Source organism: Larimichthys crocea, chromosome XIII, assembly GCF_000972845.2.
Source record: "Larimichthys crocea isolate SSNF chromosome XIII, L_crocea_2.0, whole genome shotgun sequence".
In the NCBI taxonomy this organism is placed as follows: Eukaryota; Metazoa; Chordata; class Actinopteri; family Sciaenidae; genus Larimichthys; species Larimichthys crocea.
Window position 1 is genome coordinate 44,229,835 of NC_040023.1, and position 20,938 is coordinate 44,250,772.

General features: G+C 41.9%; 1 protein-coding gene across 1 annotated transcript; it reads left to right on the top strand.

Moving 5' to 3' along the window:
- The first annotated feature begins 2,143 nt into the window (after positions 1-2,143).
- fam8a1a (family with sequence similarity 8 member A1a) lies at positions 2,144-6,984 on the top strand. The gene is made up of 5 exons (XM_010734990.3): positions 2,144-2,842; positions 3,098-3,218; positions 4,767-4,890; positions 5,601-5,740; positions 5,946-6,984. The coding sequence occupies exons 1-5, from the start codon at positions 2,425-2,427 to the stop codon at positions 6,088-6,090; spliced, it is 948 nt and encodes a 315-aa protein (XP_010733292.2). The 5' UTR covers positions 2,144-2,424; the 3' UTR covers positions 6,091-6,984.
- Positions 6,985-20,938: the final 13,954 nt, after the last annotated feature.

The window sequence follows — 20,938 nt, forward strand, 5'->3', positions numbered from 1 at the left end:
ACTGTTAACCCTCTGGGGTACATTCAATGACACTATCAATTGCTTTTGCAATCATGGGCAGGGCGATCGCTCGGACCCTAGAGGGTTAACCTGTGTTGACTCTAAAGAGTAAAGATAGATTAGATTAGTTATGATTTAAGCCAATAAGGTACAGACTGTGAAGTCTGTTGATGTGGCAGTACACTCTATATTTGCTAGAGATACCCTTATCTCCTGGTGATTTGGAATATAATATTTGACTACTATTGCGCTTATTTGATATTCTAGCAAATGTGTATTTTACTACATTGCAACAATGGTCAGCACATGCTTTTTTAAAGGACTATCTTCCATTTCTGCCATATTCTGTAAACAAAGGCACCTGATTCTAACACGCTGGACCTTTAAGGCTGTAAGTCCAATGGCCCAATCAGACAATACTGAAACTATCACTGAAGATGGATAAGATTCACTGTTATGTGCCAAATAGTTCATTGAAGTAAAAGAAGAAAAACAAAGCTTTAAAACTAGACTGCAGACCTTCACACATCTGGCTACTGCATTAACACCATTAGTACAGTAACCAGCTCACCCAAACATCCACTAACCCCCCTCCCAGACACACAAACGCACACACACCTCCACAGCATTAATCCCACCAGGTTACTGGGTTCTATGGGGGTCAGCGTTTGCCGGACGCAGCTTTTATTTGGGCCTGATTACTTTCGGGCACAGTCATCGTATGGCCTCTGTCGACAGGGATAACGCTCATTGGGGTCGGATTGGCATCCGCCTCACTGGCTCCATTCACTGGGCCAGGCACAATCATTTAGAACTGGCAGACCTAACACCTAACCCACAGAGCCGGGCCAGCCCAGTCAGCAAATACAACCCCTGACCCATCCGCCCTCCACCCCCACCTCTTTAGTAATCAGAGAGGAGGGGGTGTAAAATGAGAGAAAGGGTGAGACAAAGAAAGAGACAGGGAGAAGTAAAAGCAGAGGTGGGATGGAGGAATAAAAAATGTGCGTGTGTGTGTGTGCAAAGCATAACATGTCAGCAGCTGACTGGACAGCAGGTCTTTTGAATTAAAGCCATTTCTGCAGCAGCTTTTACAGCTAGAGTTTGTTTTTACTGATTTGTAACAGAGGTCAGATGTTTGGGATCCTTAGATGTTAGAGATCAGAACTCTCACCCCTGAGAAGTACATCTAAATGCTCAAAAACTACATGTGCATATGCGTTAACAATATATTATGCACCTGACTTAATAAAAACTGCAACTAGAAACTGCATACATGTTATTACTCCATCATATAACAAATATATATCATTCATAGAAATAAAAAAGGTGATTCTGATGGAACGTGTGGTATGGTATGTATCAGCTGGCCTCTGCTGCTCTCTTGTGGTTGAGGTAAGGTTGTGTTTATGGAATTATGTCCAAGAGGAGGGACATGTATGTTGCTTCATGCTGCAGGATATTTGTATTTCCACACTTGTTTGTCACTTGTTTGTCATCATTCACTTCAGTTTAAAGAAGAAAGTTACTTACTTACAAGTTCCCCATCACTAAAATGTGTTATACATGAAGTTGCCTTGCCTAAAAGAAACAAAACATGCTGAATCTCCTTCATTTTAATACAAATTTAACGGATACAAGTCATCACAAAAGGAACAAACATTTGGTAATGAGAATCTTTGTTTATTTAGTCAAGTAAATGTTAGACACTTTACAATCTGCTGAACCTGTTTAATTCCTTACAGCTGGTATATCTCTGTTCTTTAATTATACACTGATACAGTGATATCACAAAAACATTTCAAGGTGAAATTAAATTGCAGCCTGTCCGATAAAAGACATGCTGGTAAAGCTGAAATGAGTGTACATGTACAGTATATATTTTGGACTAAGAAGCCAATAAAAACGTTATTTCTTTAAAATAAAATAGAAATAGATATGTATAATATTTTATATTTATTGATTGATTGATTGACTTAAATGTCAATAAGCTGCCATGAGAGGTGCTGTTGCGCCTGATGATGGAGCTGTTCCTAAACATGAAAAATACACGGGATGCTCCTTTAAATGGCTCATACCATTAATGACAGCAGGGGGGCTGGTATTACCTATTTCGACAACATGATGGTATTTAACCGATATCTGCTGCTCATATATGAGATAGATGTTATAATTCTTAATAAAATGTTATTTTTTAATGTGCATTAATGAAAAATTATACAGTGACACCTAAGTGGTGAGTAACGTCTAACGCCGAGAGGTCCCGGAAATCCCTGTATTTACAAAGACACTTAGCTTAGCTTAGCGCTGTCTAACCTGCTGAGGCTGGTGAGCGGCGCGGAGCGGAGGAGACGTTAAAGACGTTAAAGACGTTAAAGACGTTTAAAGAGATTTTCACGTCAAATTAGGCGAAACCGTGAAGACATGGTGGCGACTACGACGACTGACAACCGCCATGACGGCCCTGAAAGTGACGCAAAGCCGCCTCACACCGCCGCAACAACGGAATACTGCGCAAAGTTGCAGCAGTGGATGTGGCAGTATTACTGGGGGTATGCCAACTGGCAGAGCTGGCTGGCTCTGTCAGCCTTCCCACCGCCGTGCACTTTGTCTCCGCCGGGGACAAGCGCTCAAACACCGGGTACACCTGCTTCCACCTCCGGCACCGGTCAGCAGGCTTTCGATACGGGGCACTGGTACAGCTACCCTTATCCCCTCAGTTTCCCAGCATCTTCACCTCATCCGGGTGGTGCCCAGACCGAACAGAGCTCAGCAGCGACCGCGACCCCAGCGACTGACGCCCGGCCAGCCCAGCAGCAGAATGGGAATCCAGCACAGGCAGGTATGGATCAGTTTGAGTGGATAGTGGCCTGTGTTTGCCTTCAGTGCTGTGTGGGCTTTACACGAGTGTGGTGCGAAGCAGGCTTAAGTACATTTCCCTGGGGAAACAGGCTTATATGCTTAACTTGCTGTGTGCTCTGTTGACCTCGGGCAAGTTTGAGCAGACTGCAGCCTCTCAGTGATCATATGAGTTTGTGTATTAGACAGGCTGATGCAGAAATGTGTGAAATTCTCAGTGTGCTTGCCTTTCATACAGGACGGGAGTACACCATCCCCTCTCCTCTCCAGAGGTTCCTGGCTGAGACAGTGGACTTCTTCATCCTGTTTTGCGTGAAGGCCACCATCGTGCTGTGGATCATGCATCTGAGTGGTATGAAGTGAGTGAAACCACGGGACAATGCTCGGGGGGGGGTGGGGGGGGGGGGGGGGGACATGTTTGACTAAACAAACGTCCACCCGAGTGTGAGCAGAATGGCATGTGTGGGTGGGCATTAACTCATCTGGGGGGGCAGAAATAATACCTGAAAATCGGTGGAAAAACACTACAATTGAGGCCTTGAGACGAAGGTTTGCAGAGAACTATTCAATTTGTATACAGATGGGGGGTGTGGACCCTTTTAGTTAGGCCTGCATAGAAACAGCCATAGATGCCACCATAGGTTTGCAGAGAACTATATACAATTTGTATACAGAGGGGGTGGGTGCAGTGGAGTCAGAAGCTTGCGCAGCGACAGGGGCGGACGGAGTCTGCTTTTTAATGAGCCACCTATGCATGTCTTTTGGTGTTTCCTACTAGTTACTAGTTAAAGAAATGTTAAACATCTATGTGGGTTATGTTTTTTTATTCAAAGACAAGGGCTGGCTGCCTCTAGGTGTTAGCACAGGCAGACTGCTGTAACTAGCTGACTTATCAATGAGATACACAAATCAACAAGTACAAACAAGGCAAGCTCAACAAAAAACACTATCACTTCTTTGTGAAAGATGAAGAAGAATGGAAGCTCAAGCAGCTGACACATGCACTGCCGGCTGCCTCCCTGGCAATTCAACTGGTTTAGCACCACAGACCTCCGGTCCTGTGGCTAGCAGGCTTCTAGTCAGACAGACTGCTGTGACTAGCTTATCGAATGTGATCTACACAAATCAACAAGTCGACTAAACGTCACGAAACTAACAAGTTCAACAAAAACTACAACCACTACTTTGTAAAAACCAAACTACAGAGAAAAACGAAATAGGAACAGGAATCTAAGTTCTCAGGTATTTTAATTTCTTTGACAAAAGCTCAAGCTACGGACACATGCTCTGTGTGAGCTCAGTAAATTTTCCCATGGCGTTGTGCTTCCTACGAGGGGAGCACTGACACGCCCCCTATTCAAACGAACCAACTGGAAAGCAGTAGCCACGTTCGTGATAGTGCAGTAGCAGTAGGGGTATCGCGCACGCAGACTTCGCTATTTTGACGCATTCTGGTTAGAAATTCCTAACAGATTACAGAGGGGCATGATAACAACAAAAAAGAAATTAAGTACACTTTGCACATATATACTAGCCTATATTTTAAAATCACCACCAGCATTTATTCTATCAATACAAGACACAAACCGAGGTCATAAATCGTGGCCTTTTTCTGGACAGTTTTCTTTGGATGGTCAGGGCAATTCTCAGGGGGGCAGGGCTTGTCCCTGGGGGGGCACTGCCCACCCCAGCCCCCCCCCGGCCACGCCCCTGACGTCCACATGTAAAACCTTCAAATGAACCATGCACAAACACCTTCCAACAGTTTTCAGCCGTGCAGAGGTGTGGCTGTGGGTCACTTATGCAAACCACATTTGCACAACCAAAGAGTTTGCATCATTGCTTTTTAATGCCGAGCTGTTTACCAGATCCATCCTCACATAGGCATAACGCTCTCCTCTTTAAAGGGACATTGCCAAATTTATCACCCACTTCATCGTGGAGGAGATCGACGAGAACACGTCCATGGAGGATCTCCAGAAGATGATGGCCGTAGCTCTGGTCTACAGGGTGCTGGTGTGCGTTTATGAGGTGAGTCATATTTCAGATGTGATATGCAATATGAAAATCATGTCAAGCCGTGTAGGTCACATTTATTTTCTTGGCATGGTTGGCCATTTTTAGCTGGTTAGAAGTCAGCCTTAGTAACGGTGTTTGTATTCTTAATTAAGATAGCAGTATCGTTAATCACGCCCTTATATATTGTTTTACATTGACATCTTCAGGGAGGGAGGTTGATTGCTGAAAGACTCGAGTCTTCATAAAAAATCCAGTCCAAATATGCCACGCTCCCTTTCCTGTCCTGTCATATTCGTGCCTCATTGCCACATGCCCTCGTCTAATGAGAACAGTCAGAGTTCCACTACAACACAACAGGATTTCCCACAGAGGACAGTGATGCAACGTTGCATTCACAGTTGCCTGAGATGAAGTCATGTAGCACGTCTCTTGTTCGACTTGTGCATTAGTGGCATGTTTTCCCAGGTGGGAAGCAGCACTGGGACATTCAGGCTCCTCCGACTCAGCCTAATGCCATCTGGCATGTTTCCTTCCTTCAAAGCATTTGACCTTGTGTGAGCGAACCTGGAAATGAATTTACTCTAGTTGAACAGTGAACTGTAAAACAGTGCGGTATCATTAACAAGTTCTGCCCTCACCACAGGGTTATTAACAATGTGCATCTCATGCTAAGCGCTGCATTCACTCACCAGCTGTACGTTTTGTCCTTCTTGTCCAATCAGACAATCTGTATTTGGGGTGCTGGTGGTGCCACACCAGGGAAGTTCCTGCTTGGCCTGCGGGTGGTGACGTGTGACACGTCCACTCTGGTCCGACCCAACCGGGTCCTTGTAGTCCCAGCGTCTAATGTTTCCCTCTCTGCGTGAGTGCTCACACACTGGATTTGTTACTTTTTTAATCAGGAGGATGAAACAAAGTATAAATTTTAACGACATATGAATGCACTGTACTTGATAATATTGTAAAACGGTTTGGTTGGTCTAGATTAGTCCTCAAAATGAGCGTTTGATCGTCCACGTTGGACTGGTCTGTGTGTCTAACCTCTTATTTTGTCCTCACTTCCACAGCTCGACAGTGCGGGCACTTAATAAGAACTTCTCCATCGCATTCCTCTTTCCCGTCTTCATCACTCTCCTCTTCTTCCAGCACAACAGGACTGTGTATGACATTGTGGCAGGGACTATTGTCGTACAGCGCAGAGGGGCCAGATAGCCTCTCCTCCAGCGAGCGGACTCTACTTTCCAACGAACATTTAAAAAAATCTCCCATCTCTTCACTGGATCAAAACAGGACTCAAACTGCACTTTATAATTGGATGCATATAGACTGAGGCCTCGTACGTGGGAGTCAAAAGAATCCAGCTTTACATCTTTTGATGTTTTTTTGTTTTTTTTAAGCCACTGATTCAACAAATAAGCTGTCAGGAAATAAGTATTGTGATTTTTAATAGTCACAAATTATGTTGGGTGCTGTCCAATGTTGCTGGTATATCCTGAGAGTTTCCCCTCATATAATGTGAATCTTAATTTGTGTGCTCTGTCATAATATATTGTATATTTATTTTTGCTTTTAAAGGCCCTGTGACATGCGTGGGATTTAATAACATGTAACTTTGGAGACCTCCAGTGGCTGTACCAGAAAAGATCACCCAAAAACCAATTTGACTCACTCACATAAGAGTTCTACATGTAGGAGCTTTGAAGCAGGAGTGAAAATGATCAGCTTCTAGACTTTGCAACATTTTTTATATGAGCGCTGTTCTTTTTCTTCAAGGTAAAAACGGTTATCCTGTTACATCGTGATTTATCTGAAGCACTCAGAATAATTGCAGGCTTAACTGTCTCCATTCTTTGTGCCTATGGATATTCTAATAGAAGTATTGTTTTAACTATCTTTCCGTCATTGTGATGTGTAACAAGAACTTTTCTTTCATGTTTTTCGTCTTCTTCAGACTTCGATTTCTTGTGACTCAGGGCAACTGTTTTGCATCGAAGAACCACTGATTGTCTGAACCACGTAATTGAATGCCACTGCTCATGTCAGATGTTTAATTATGCACATTGTAAAACTCTTCTGGTATTAAAGGTTGTAAATGATTTATTCATATAATAGTGGTGGTTTGACAGTCCACTTTGGAGCTTACTTAAATCCACAGTGTAGCTACACCCAGCAATGCCGTCAGTTTGGGAGATGAAGAAGAAAAAAGGACACTGAAATGATTCAATAATTAAAAACAAGGTCAAATATTTTAATACCACTGCTGAATCTATCATCTTCAACTCATGATTTGTCAGTCACAAAAGATCATGTTGTGTCATACTGGTACACGTCTTATGCAAAATGTTAAAGCTGCAATTATAGTTAATTCATGCTCACAAACATAACATTTGAAAGAAAAGAAAAACGTCTTATGCATGATTTAAAAATTCAGGCAAATTGTTACGTAAATGAAACAACTAGCTGCTGAGCTAGCATTTACAAAATGACACTGATTCCTGCCGAGGAGCTGGCTATGGAGGATTAAATATAATATTCCATATAAGCTTCTTTTAGATTCTCATTTAATGACTTGCGTGAAATGAAATTTTAATCGGTGTCCTTGATTGGTCCAAAGAGTGTGCTGCATCATTAAGGAGGGGACATGTTTCGCTGTGGTGACCCCTGAAGGGAAAAGCCGAAAGAAGAAGAAGAAGAAGAAGAAGATGTTTCTTAACACTCTTGTTCTTAAGGGGTGAGCAAAGGCCCACAGCTTTGATCACAGTGCAGTAAGTTTAACATTTAACATAAAAGCAGGTGTAAAGAAAAGGTGTATGTATGGGACAAAGCTGAGACAGTTTTTTTTCCCCCACAATCATATAGTAACACATATGACACAAGATAACATACAGACAAAATACAAAACCAGTGCCATGACAAGAGAGAGAGTGCATCTTCCATTTGAGACATGAAACAGGCATATGCACATCCTCTCCCTCCCGCTTAGCGACCCGCCCTCCACTTTCTGCCCATACACACTTAAGATAAAGACATAGACATAAAAATTAAAATGAGATAGTGAAAAGTTAAACAGCATAGTGACCGGACCCCATCTAGATCATCCTGATCACAGCTGTAAGCTGCCTCTAATGGGAGTTTACAGCATAAATTAACTTCATTAATCCATTGAGTGATATCAGGAGGATCGCCGTGATTCCACTTAGTTGTGACACATCTTTTGGCAGCTGTAACGGCTAAGCTCACAAAACCTTTTTATCCTTTCAAAGGTGAAGCCTCAGATCGGTCAAGTCTTCCGGCATTACGATCACAGATGTTAAAGAAATATCCCGCGACAGCACTTTCTCAAGAATATTCTCAACTTCAGACTACCACTGTCTAAACTTAGAACAAGACCATACGTATGTACGAGTGTGCCCTCTTCTAGTTTACACTGGGGGCAGAGAGGAGATAGATCCGTTTAAATATGACTCAGTCTCTCTAATGTGAAGTATGCCCTGTGTATACACTTGTAATTAAATTTTTTAAAGTTAAGACTCTTTTAGTAAAAGAGGTGATCTAGCAGAAAAGTGAACAAATCTTCAGAATACATTAAGAAATCTATTCTCTCTGTCTCAGTATGTAGATGATAGAGCTACTGTGCTATAGGAATACAGGATTAAAGGGATTAGCTTTTCCTAAGAGCTGTAAAAGACATTACACGCTCTGGTACTAAAGACACGTGGCATGCACCTTAATGTTGAAACATTTGGCTGTTTTTAAACAGACCAACTTCTAATTAAGAACCATGACGAAGGTCATCCAACTAACAGGTCTTTATGTGGGAAGTTACGTCTTTAAACATGAGTTGCTACAACACTACATGCCACATGGGGGCAACATTAGCCAATACAAATCAATACATATTGTGGCCCAGATACAGTAGATTGTTATAACTGGATGATTTTCAAATATGTTTTTGCACATAATCTTTATGGAGTGGTAAAAGGCACGGCCTAATAAATAAATAACCTTATATAATTGACAAAAACTACATGCTGACTTGCCAAAAAAATCTATTTCTGCACCACCTGCCTTCCTGTCTTTCCACCTGTCTGTTTGTCACTTCACAGTCTCCAGTCTCTAGTGGCTTGTCAGGTATATATCTCACCCGTGAACCTTGAGCAGATAATGATGTGAACACACTGTATACACACATTGCTGACAGACTTCCCTTTTTAATCCCCAGACATCATTGCTTTCCTCTGTGACATCTCCAGCCACCTCTGGATTGCTGACATCCGCAAACTCAGTACTGGAACGGAAAATATCAGTGCATGAGAAGTTGTTAGACCACACGTCATGTAAGGTAATTTACTCGGATAAACAGTGATGCAATGTCAGTCATTTGCTTTATTAATTACGTGTCACTAAGGGATCGTGGTGTTCAGCGTTACAGTCCTTACAAAAGAAACATTCGAGCATATGATTGTGTTTGCGATTTTGTACATTTTACATACATCAGTCAATTCAGGTGCTGAAGCATCTTTGGTGCACATACTTTTTTTTTCTCCACGCCCATTCTAAACCAATGATAAGACATCAGAGGAAAAAAAGAAGTACAGAAACTCTCATGTGAAATACCCAAAACTGTTGTAACTTTAGCAGGAAATTGTGTGTATAGAGTATTCCATCACTTATCTCAGCAAGATGACTGAAAAACAGTTTCAGTTTTTCCCTTTAAGGAGTTTTGTTACTGTGCACGTGGTAGTATTGTTTTTCATGATGCAGTCGTGGGACTTTCTGAGTAAAATGAAGGTTTATAGTCATTCAGATGAAAGGATAATACCTGAGATTCCCTACAAGTCAGTCATACCAGAGCAAGCCTTTAGGATGAGGCCAAATGTCTGAAAGAAGTCTACAACAGCAGCCTGAGCTTGATGTACAATTAAAGTAACACTGGTAATTTTGTGATGTAGCGCCCCCAGTTTGCAATACCACAGCAAATATGGACAGCATAGATACAGGCGTACGCCTGTATTTGTTCTGATTACATTACTTATGAGAGTGAGTGAGTCAAACAACTTTGCTAACAGCCAAACATCAGTGCAACAACGCAAAACATGGCAGCCAGCTAATATTACTGACTAGTCCAACAGCAAGAAGCTCACCAAGCTCTCACCAATGACCAAAAGTCAGTCCCAGATTTACTCTTGTCTATCTCATTCATTGTCTCCTTTTGTCTTCTTAACTTCCTCCTTCAGTGTCTCCTTTGGTTTTTACACCTCTGACATTATGTCAGCTGCTGAGTTACATTGCCTGTTTGCCCAGCTCCAGTTCTGGCATGACACCAGATCTGCTCCTCATCAATATTCGTTCCGGGCCTGAAAATGCCCTCTTCCTGAAGGTCCATGACACCTGTGGGACAACTCCCCCAGTCCGCTGATCTCAGAGCCTGGACAAACTGAGCTAACATTAACTAACAGCAGCTATAAATCTAGCTCTGTAAATCACAGAGAGTTGATGCTCAGCGGCCTGAGGACATCAAAGGAAAAACCAGAAAACATTTTCTCCATGAAATATGATCCAGTTTCACCAAAATCAGTGAAATACTTGGTGGTGTGTGACTTGGGCTGTATTCAGACCAAATCTGACGCCGGCTGACGGCAGTGCAGGCCACAGGGAGAGCCAGAAAATATTGCTGCAAAACAGTGACACCAAGAAATTTCCTTAGGTCTGTGTCCAATGGTTTGAGAAAGAGAGAGAGGGAGGGAGAGAGTGAGCAACTGTCGAGTGACACAGAGTGAATGAGCGAGAGGGAGCGCAGGTATCGAGAAAGCTGGTTAATCTGCCAAATATTTAAATATAAAATAATATTTTCTGATTGTTTTAAAGTAGTTACTTTCAGCACAAATAAACACACACCCTCTCATTCCACACACCCTGCGCCAATTTGGTTTGCATATAGCGTTAGTGCCATAAAACGTTATGCACTTTCCCTGGGGGTCATCGTACCCGGAGCACAAAATTATTATATTTATTTTACTGAATAAACAGTTGTGCAATGTTGCTTTAAAACAAAATCTACCTTCATGCCATAAGTACTGACTTCTTTAACACCACCAAGAAGTGTTCTTTCGGTGTTTAATTAAAGGTGTAATATAATTAATTGGGTTACTCATATGCTATTCAGAGACAATTTATTTAGGTAACACGAACTAATGCATAACTTTTATCTCCAGTGCCAAAGTGCTGTGGAGTTGAATTTTTATGAACCATGTTCATGTAAGATTAGCCAGGGGCATATTTTGTCTTACGGTCCCAGTAGGACGGCACAACGTTCGTTCGGCTCTCCACAGAATGGTGGGTTTTTAAATAGCAACCATTAATCCTTATGAATTAGTAATTATCACCAGTCCCTTGCCAACTTTCTCACTCCAACATGAACACACATGAAGCAAAAGACACAAATCAAATAATTTGAGACTTCTTTACTTGCCCTTGTGTTTAAATTTCATACCCTTGAGCTGTTTGTGCATCATGTGTACCTTGCTGTATTCATCTGAAATTCCTCTCACATCCCCCCCTTTTCTACTTCCTTCCAAACACCAGCCTCTAGGGATCAGTAGATCATCTCGGAGCTTACACCTCCACCCACATGTGTGGTCTAATGGCAACGAGGAGTGGTATAATATATGTAAATGCAGTGTCTGAATTATAAATGTGTAACATCTTCCATAAATTTTGAACTTGTAGAGCTTAGATCTGAGTTTAAAAAAGTACTTAACTCCTTAGATGGCTTTGAGGCAGTCTGAAAATGAGCTTTCTTTTGTATTATCTCACAGAAAAGACTATCCAAACATTTTGTCAGCCATTGTGTATGATTTAAAAAGTTCATCACAGCATTTTGTCCTTCAGTAGCAAGTTTTTGTGCTGAGAGTCATGAGTTGTTCTCTGTGCCAGGGAACTGAGAGAGGCTTAGCAATAATTACCCCTCAAGTGGCTCTAATACAAATTTCACAGGGAGACAGAGTGGAGAGAGAAACCAACAGAAAGTGTGAGACACAGAAAGGGATTAACAGAGAGACAAAAGCCCAAGAGGAAGGAAAGGATTGGAAAAGAGAGTTCAGAATGGGAAGAGAAGTGGAGAGGGGGGAAAAAAGGGAGGAAGAATGAGAGGGAGTGAGTGTGAGAGGCTGAGGGACACCATGCTTGAAAATTCTCTCTGATCTTTGAGCCGTGGGACCAGAGGCGATGGAATACCCCGCAGAACTCTATTAAAATTCATCCAGCCTCACTAAAGCTTGCAGTTATTATCCAAGAGATGCCATGCACTGCTCAGCTTTCTCTGTTTGTACTCTGTCACGTATACACAAGCACATGGACACAAAAGATGCAAATACACCCATCCAAACACACACACACACACACACACACACACACACACACACACAACTAAAGTTGTTTTCACTGACAGACAAAGAGAGAAACAATGCTTTTGCACTCAAACAGTATACATGTGATATAAAACTTTGCCAAGGACGACTGCATCAGAAGCCAACTGACAACTCTAAGTCCTGATGATTTTTTTTTTTTTAATTATTTTTTTTTGGCCTTTTATTGATAGTACAGCTGAAGATAGACAGGAAGCAGGGGGCAGAGAGAGGGGGAATGGCAGTAAATGGCTGTCCGATGCGGGATTCGAACCGGGGCCAGCTGCAGTGAGGACTATAGCCTCTACACACGAGGCGGCCGCTTAACCCACTACGCCACCGACTGCCCCAAGTCCTGATGATTTAATCTGACTCATTAGCTGCTATAATGTTTACCTGCTACTCAGTAACTGTGTGTTAAGCAGAGCAAATAATTGAAATTTATGTTGATGAGAGCATGAAGCAACAGAGTAAAGTCTGCAGACGCCAAAACAATGAGCTGAAAGACCCCTAAAGGAAAGCGCCTGTGTATAAACAAACATCTGACTTATTAACAGTATAAATGTCCATTGTAAGTGTATTAGGGCGGCATGGAGGTGCAGTGCTTCAACCTCAGCTGCGGCCTTTCTGTGTGTAGTTTGCATGTTTCCCCGTGTCTGTGTGGATTCTCTCTGGTTACTCCGACTTCCTCCATGCACAGACATGCACATAACAGGTTAATTGTTGACTCTAAATTGTCCGTAGCTGTGAATGTGAGTGTGAGTGGTTGTTTGTCTCTATGTGCCCTGTGATGAACTGGTGACTTGTCCAGGGTGTATCCCGCCTCTTGCCCAATGTCAGGATAAGTGGTTACAGATATAAGTGTATTAAAAACCTGCCAAACAATGATATATATAGACAGATGGATTTCTCAAACTACCAGGGAGTGTGCTTAAGAACAATTCAGTAGATTTATCCTGTGGAGTCAGTAGAAAGTATGTGACACTGGAAACTGTCGCCTCACAGTAAGAAGGTTCCTGGTTTGATTTCCCCAGCCGGCTGAGGCCTTTCTGTGTGGAGTTTGTGTGTTTTCCCCGTGTTCTCTCCGGGTAGTCCAGCTTCCTCCCACAATCCAAACATGCAGGTTACTTGGTGACTCTAAAATGCCCATATATGAGTCTATCCAAGCTGACAGCCACATAGACACACACATATATGTGACATTAGGGGGGGGGGAAGGAAAATTACATGTACATATGTTTACATAAGGGAAGAAGATTTGTGCAAAGAATTGAGCAATAGTCGAGTGTGAGTCAACAGACGAGAGGAAGATGGATCTAGAGAAGTTAACAGAGCAAATATAATAGAGTTTATATGAGTATGAGCAAATAGGACCCAAGTGTAACCTCCCTTGTGAAGTGAATATCAGATTACATTCCATTAACAGGCAGTTGTGTCTGTGTTTAGACAAACTCAGCCGTTCTCTGTATTACCCAGCAGAGGGAGTTCCCTTTGAATTTACTGTCTGTCTCCTCCGCTCCCCAGAGCAGGCCGTTCATTGGTTCCCTAAAGCCCCAGTGTCTGCGGCAGCTCAGCCAATCGTCGTGCTTCTGGGCCACAAACATCTGAAGTAGTAATAATGTGGAATGTGCTGGCTCGGCATGAGCTGTCAACTAGAGCATGTAGTACTATACTATATGCGGATAGAGGGAGGAGATGAGTAGAGCGGAGGAGGAAGTGGTAAGCACTCAATGACAGAGCAGTAGACTTATTGTGCAGTGTGTTGATGTGTGTGTGTGTGTGTGTGTGTGTGTGTGTGTGTGTGTGTGTGTGTGTACAAAGCAGTACTGTCAGCTGTTCTACATTGCTTAACATCCATAAATGCGCCCCACCCTCTGTGCCTCTCCCTCTTGGGAATTCACACACAAAACACACTTTTCTTACATGTACTTTCTTGTACAACTTCTGCCCACACACTCTTATATATATACTATAAATATATCTACCTATATATACAGACATGGACGGAGTTCGATTGGGAATACGTAAAAGGAGTGATCCAGTTTTAAAATGTACTGCAAGAGCACAAGTATCTTGATCAAGGAGTTCAAGTTCAGGTTTGCATACTGAACATACCCGAGGCGTGAATTTAATCCCTCAGCATTTGTGCATTTGTGCCCTCTGTGAGGCCATGTTGATACACAGCAGCAGGTTACATACTTGACAGAAGAGTTTCAGGCTCCAAGCAATGACCCAGGGTTAGTGCCTCTTCAGTGGCTGGGGGGGGGGCTCAGCAGAACCACCACCACCACCTGGTTCCCCCTGGTGGAGGTATGTACTGTATGCCAGTGAGTCCCGCAGACTCACAGATCTAAAATAATCCTTGAGTGGCTGCTGCTGGTGTAGGAGTACTGTATGTCCATATGTGTATGTCTGCGGAGAGATGGCATTTACGCATGTGATTGTGTTTTAGTGGTTTGAAGTGGGTGGGAGGAGAGTCCGGATGAAAAAAAACCCAATGACTCTGAGTGGACATCACAGATATTGGGTTTTATTCTCTCATAAAATACATACATGTACACAAAATTCCTCCTCATATATTATATGAAAGTCATGTGCAGTAATAAAATCCATGTGTGTGTGCGTGTGTGAGTGTTGGTGGGGGGTCTCTGAGAAATCCCATCCCAGATGGCAGAGTAACAATCTGATGGGTCATAATCTGGCCTGCTGACTGACAACATGTGTTATTGGAGGGTCAGCTACTGGAGGTCTGCTATTAATAGAATGGAAAGTGACACACGCTCACAAACACAGGCAGCCACATGCAGACATAAACACATGCTGCACGTCGATGCACACCATACAACGTTCAACTCCACGGGATGATCCTTCAACATTCACTTTAACACAATTCAGTTTTATTTTATTGATTTGAATCATAACAGAAGTCATCTAATGACTTTTTAATATTATTTACAGAAACTCAACAGTTTCCACCATGAGCATGGCGACAGTGGCGAGAGAAAACTTCCCTTTAACAGGCAGAAACCTGGAGCAGAACCAAGCTCATGGCGGGCAGCCATCTGCTACTACCAGTTGAGTTAACGTGGGGGGGAAAGGATAGATAGATAGATAGATAGATAGATAGATAGATAGATAGATAGACACTGCATATCTGCTAATAGAAGGCAGCATGTGGGAACATTTCCATCTAAATCAGCTCTCCTCTTTATCACTGCTGGCTGATTTGATGAACTTTACCTTATTTCCTATCCAATTCCCACCAGGCACCTCTTTCTTAGCTCTGCTGAGCAAATGTTTTAACAATTGTCATTATATTCTGCAATTTCCTGTTTTTGCCCTTTGCACAGCAGTCTATCCTTTCCCACATGCTGCAGTAATTTCCTTCAGTTTGACTCAGTAATGACGGTGTCCCGGCTTCTTCTCACACATCATTCATTTCAGGACTTTTTTTTTTATTGGGGAATAATGGTTATAATGGTTATCATACACAGAAGGGCAAGGACTAACAGCACAAACTAAGAGGACATGATGAATACAACATGAGTTCACGCCGGTAGGAACAGGAATGCTATGCCTACACAGAGAATTGTAGTTGCAGCTTCTGCTGTAGTCCTGCCACTACAAATACTATTATTATTATTATTATTACTAATAGTTACAGTATCATTATATTATTATTATTATTATTATTATTATTATTATTATTATTATTATTATTATTATTATTACTATTAGTTATAGTTATCATTATAACTAAAACTCATCCGGTTGTGGCAGAAGCCGGGTTCTGTCACCAAGTCCTTTCTCATGGTGGAATTGTTGAGTCTCTGTAAATAATATTATAAAGAGTACAGTCTAGACCCGCTCTATATGGAAAGAGATGACCTGTGTTATGATTTGGTGTAAAAGTGAATTAAAAAATTGAAAAAAACAAAACAAAAGCTGTGTATGCAGATGGACATGTGAATAATCATCAGGGTAAAGAGGTTTGAACAGTATGTACGTGCAGGCCACAGCTTCAGCCACCAGGGGACCAGGCCCAGGGCACAGATGCTGCAGCGGCATGACAGGGGAGCGGGAATCCCCACGATGACCCATCTTTGTTTCCAGTTTATCGTTGTGGATGCTGATGTGCTGGCGGGCAACCCCCAGACATTTAGGAGGGGGTTTACTCAGTGTGTGTGTGTGTGCGCGTGCATCTTTCACAAAACAGAAAGTAGACTTCACAATCTATAACTTGGCACATCATTTCATAATCAGCTGTTGTACAAGGAGGATGTTGAATAGTGATGAAATGTATCTTTGTCCCAGATGGGGATGTGTGATCTAGCCATGTTTGCACTACCAGAGGTATTTATAGTATTTAGAAAACCACTCCTTTTCCACTGTAAATGAGTCACATCATCATGCACTCAAACACACAGAAGAGGAAGCGTCAGCTGCGACGCATGACTCAAACACGCTGCTCATACATGCTGCTCAGAGAGCCAGTAAGTGCTAGCTTCTGCAAAAGTTGTGGGGGTATTTGTAGGACAAAGTATGCCCTATATTTTGTGCTTTACATCAAATAAAGCGTGAAACCGCTAATTGAAAGCAGCTAATGATCCCCGGTCAGGTCTGAGATGTGTTATACAATCCCGGCTAGTATACTTAAAAGAGTCTGCATAATTGAAAATCCTGAGAGCTGGGAAATTAAAGAGGAAGTGGTCTATAAATAAAGATTAAAGGTTGTTTGAGAAGAGAAGAGAGAGCAGACAGCAGACACTGCCAAAGTAGCTTACATTTGAATCATCTGAAATTTTCTTGTATGAAAACTTTATTTGTATCAATATTCATCTGCATATGTTGCGTGGACCCTCATCATTTATATTTCATTAATGACCAAGCAAGCAATTGAAAATATAAAAATGGTAACTATATGCTTTCGTCATTCACTGCTGTGTTTAAATCATGGTTCAGCTTCTGTGTAAAGATGAGCCTCTGGTTAATTGTTATGTTAGAGGATACTAAAGCCTGCAGTTTTTTACCTTACAGTGGTGCAGTGTTACACGCAGATCTCAACTTAGGGCAGAAGCTGACACAAAGATGTATGTATGTATGAAAATAATTACCATACGCAAAACGTAGGTGGAGGCTTGTGGGAGCGTTTTGCACTCAAAGAACCGGTAAACAGAACCACAAACATTTATAACCTTGGGACACGATTACCACACCAAGAGTAAGTGGAAACATTTTCCCACATTTACTTTAATACATAAGTCCACACTCCCCCATGCACAGATGACACATAAGCACACATAATCACGTGCAAACATGATGGTTCACTGTCATCCAGCATAAACAAACAGCGAGAAACACACTCAGCAACTTCACACTGGAACACTCCCTCGTCGAGATAGCTATTCTCCACTTATGACAGTGACTACACACGCAGAGAGAGAGACACACACACAACGATAAAGATTAATTGATGGTGTTGCTGAGTTTGTACAAGCACAATGTTATCAGGCCTCTCGTGGCCAGGCGTCTGGGGAAGCGGGGTGTTGATGAGACAGTGGCTTTATTGATTGGAGTTTTTTAAGAGGCCTTTGAAATCGAGCGTCTAGACAATCCAGCCTGGCAGATGCTCATGTCCACTTGCACTTGATGAACACAGCAGTCAGATAACTTTGGTGGCAGAATGAAAGAGTGAGGGAGTGTTTTTTTTTTTAGTTTACATCGCAAGTCAGGCATCCGCATTACACTATTACAAGAACATTGTCAAGTCTGGCTATTGAATTAGACTACCATTACAAGGTTGTTGTTCACTTGAATGCATTGAACTAAATGCGTTTATATAGCTGTCGAGGTGGAAGAGCGGAAGCAGTGACTGCAGTAGCATAACTGGAAAGAAATGATGAAAGAAATAATATGAATTATGCAGAAAGTGACCATCCTTTATGGGGATACTTATATAGATAGATAGATATTTATACTTATATAGATAGATAGATATTTTGAAAAACATCCTCATTCACTTTCTTGCTGATTAGAAGAGTGGATCGATACCATCCTCATGCTTTTATGGTAAGTATGTAACTAAAGCCAGTTGACTTAGCTTAGCATAAAGACTGGAAACAAGGGGAAACAGCTAGCCTGCTCCGTCTGAAAGGTTAACGAAATCCACCTCTAAAGCTTACTAATGAACACATCAAATGTTGTGTGTTTATTATTATGAATTATTTAATTTAATGCAAAAAAAAAGCAGTAACTTCCTACAGTCTAAGCTGGTTGCCTAGCAACTGTCCCCGGCTAACCCCCCCCCCCCCCAAAACAAAAACAGTCCATATATTTTGTCCTTCAAACCAAGGTTGTCTTGAAAACTTTTGTTGAAGAATGCTTTAATAATAAATAATAATTATACTTTAACTGATTCTTAAAGTGAAATAAAGTGTGTAACTTAACATAACGGCTGGATTTATGGTGACTGAAGAGGAGAAGGAGACATAAAGATGCTAAGGATGGATTACATTTACTTTAGATTATGTGCTTGCACTTTCTATAACAACAATATTCTCATCTTCTGTCCAGTTGGTCTTTCTTTTTCTTATTGCATTCTCTCTGTTGGCCACTTTTTAGAAGCTAACTAACACTGAGCACAATGCTCTCAAGTAATGTTAAAGAATGATTTAGCTTTAGGAAAGGAGACAACCTCAGACACTTTATGCAACTCTCCTAAAAAGAACTCCTGGTCTTATGGAAATATTTTGCAAAGTTAAGTTTGAAACGTAAGCTAGTTTATGCAACCGGACACTGCATGCACTGCAGGCCCTCAGGTGGAATACCAACATACAGTATAATTCTGACAAAGGTGTGAAAGAAGCAAAATGAATCTCAACATACAGGGGAATGTGGAGAGAAGTCACAGCAGCAACAAAGAAAGGCAGGAAATAGAGAGAGGTGGCATCGGGGAGACAGAGGTGGGACACAGCGGAAGGTGCTAATGATGGCAGTCAGAGGGTGAAGCCACGGAAGCAGTATCGATCGATGACTACGACGCATTGTAATCAATGCATGTGGTAGGACAGGACATTTGCACCAGTCTGCTGTCCTCTGGCTCCATTTGTCCTCTATCAACATTTGCAACTCCAACCGATGGCTGCTTTCATTATGGATGAATCTGATGATTGTTTGTTTTTAAGATGTCAGAATATAGTCAGATCATAAGATGTTCATAAATAACAGGAAATGTTTATTTGCTTTTATCACCAAGGGTTAGATGAATGAATCGTCTATCTCCAGGTTACTACTCTGAAGCAAGTAAATAACCAAATCACAAAATTAAATGAGATAATTAATGAGCTTTCAGCATAGCTTGTTATTATTGGACAGAGACAGGCTAGCTGTTCCCCGTGTCCAGTCTCTTTGATAAGCTAAGCTAATTGGCTGCTGGCTATAGCTTCATATAAATAAAGACACAGACATGAGAATAGTATGGATCTTCTTAAATGTTGAAATACTCATTTAAACAATTAACTGATTATCAAAATTGTTCTTGATTCATAACTAATCGATGATTCAGCTAATTCTTTGTGGAACACTGCTTGAACAGCAGTCTCTTTAGCACTGTTATTATGTTGGAAACAAACCCAGTTTATATGCGCTCAGCTGAAATTAAGGGGATTTCTGCAACGCTCAGTCACGGCACATTCACAATAGATCAAAGTGACATTCTGCTCTACTTTCCCTTCTTCCCTCCTTCACCTCTGTCTCTGTCATTCTCCCTCACACTTGCTTTGCAAAAACAAGTGTCTCCTCAGACTGGCAGTTTCGCTCTCTGTTCCTCTAACACTGTCACACTGTGACACTCCGAAAGGAAAATCAGCCACCCGGCCAGACAGGCAGGGGTGTAAGGCGAGGGCTATAGATTTGTCGGCTGCCTCTTTCAAGCTCATCTATTATCCAGCTGACTCCTCGCTGACCCCTGCGTCGGTAACGGTTGTACTGTCCTGATATCAGTCACCACTGTTTGAATGCATGTGTGTGTGTGTGTGTGTGTGAGTGTGTGTGTCTGTAGGCTAAGGTGTTTGTGTGCATAGAGAGCTTTCCTTGCCTGGTCAATAATTGAAGTCACTGGTTTGTAGGAGGAGTAGCTCAGGCATAACAGACATTTTTCTAGCCTTATTAAGGCTGAAAAGATGGCTGAGGAACCTGTCCTCATTTATGATACATGACGGGCTGGTGTTTTTATTTTGGGCGGACGGAGGGCGGAAGGCAGACATTTAAAGGAAAGCAGACACCTTTTATGCAGAGAGAATATTTGCAATAGGGGTGAAGGTGGAATTAAATATTTCCACTCAAATGTCTTTGGGTTTAAAGAGGGAGTGCAAAAGGTAAAACAACAGCTCAAAGTAATAAGTGGAAAAACATTCTGTTGCTGTAATATCGCAGTCTCATCTACAAAGGCAGCAGCCTAATAATAAGTTCTTGGTCCAGAACTAAGAGCCAATTATTTTTTCATGCAGAAGGAACTCGGTTGTTAGACTCACAGATACACACACACACACACACACACACACACACACACACACACACACACACACACACACACACACACACACACACACACACACACACACACACACACACTACTTTGCTCTGTGCCTCTCTTT

What these genes read in the sequence shown, in the direction of transcription:
- fam8a1a (XM_010734990.3), top strand. Translation starts at nt 2,425, where the DNA reads ATGGTGGCGACTACGACGACTGACAACCGCCATGACGGCCCTGAAAGT. An exon ending in TGCTGGTGTGCGTTTATGAG is followed by an intron (nt 4,891 to 5,600) that starts GTGAGTCATATT and finishes TTGTCCAATCAG; the next exon opens with ACAATCTGTATTTGGGGTGC. An exon ending in TCTAATGTTTCCCTCTCTGC is followed by an intron (nt 5,741 to 5,945) that starts GTGAGTGCTCAC and finishes TCACTTCCACAG; the next exon opens with CTCGACAGTGCGGGCACTTA.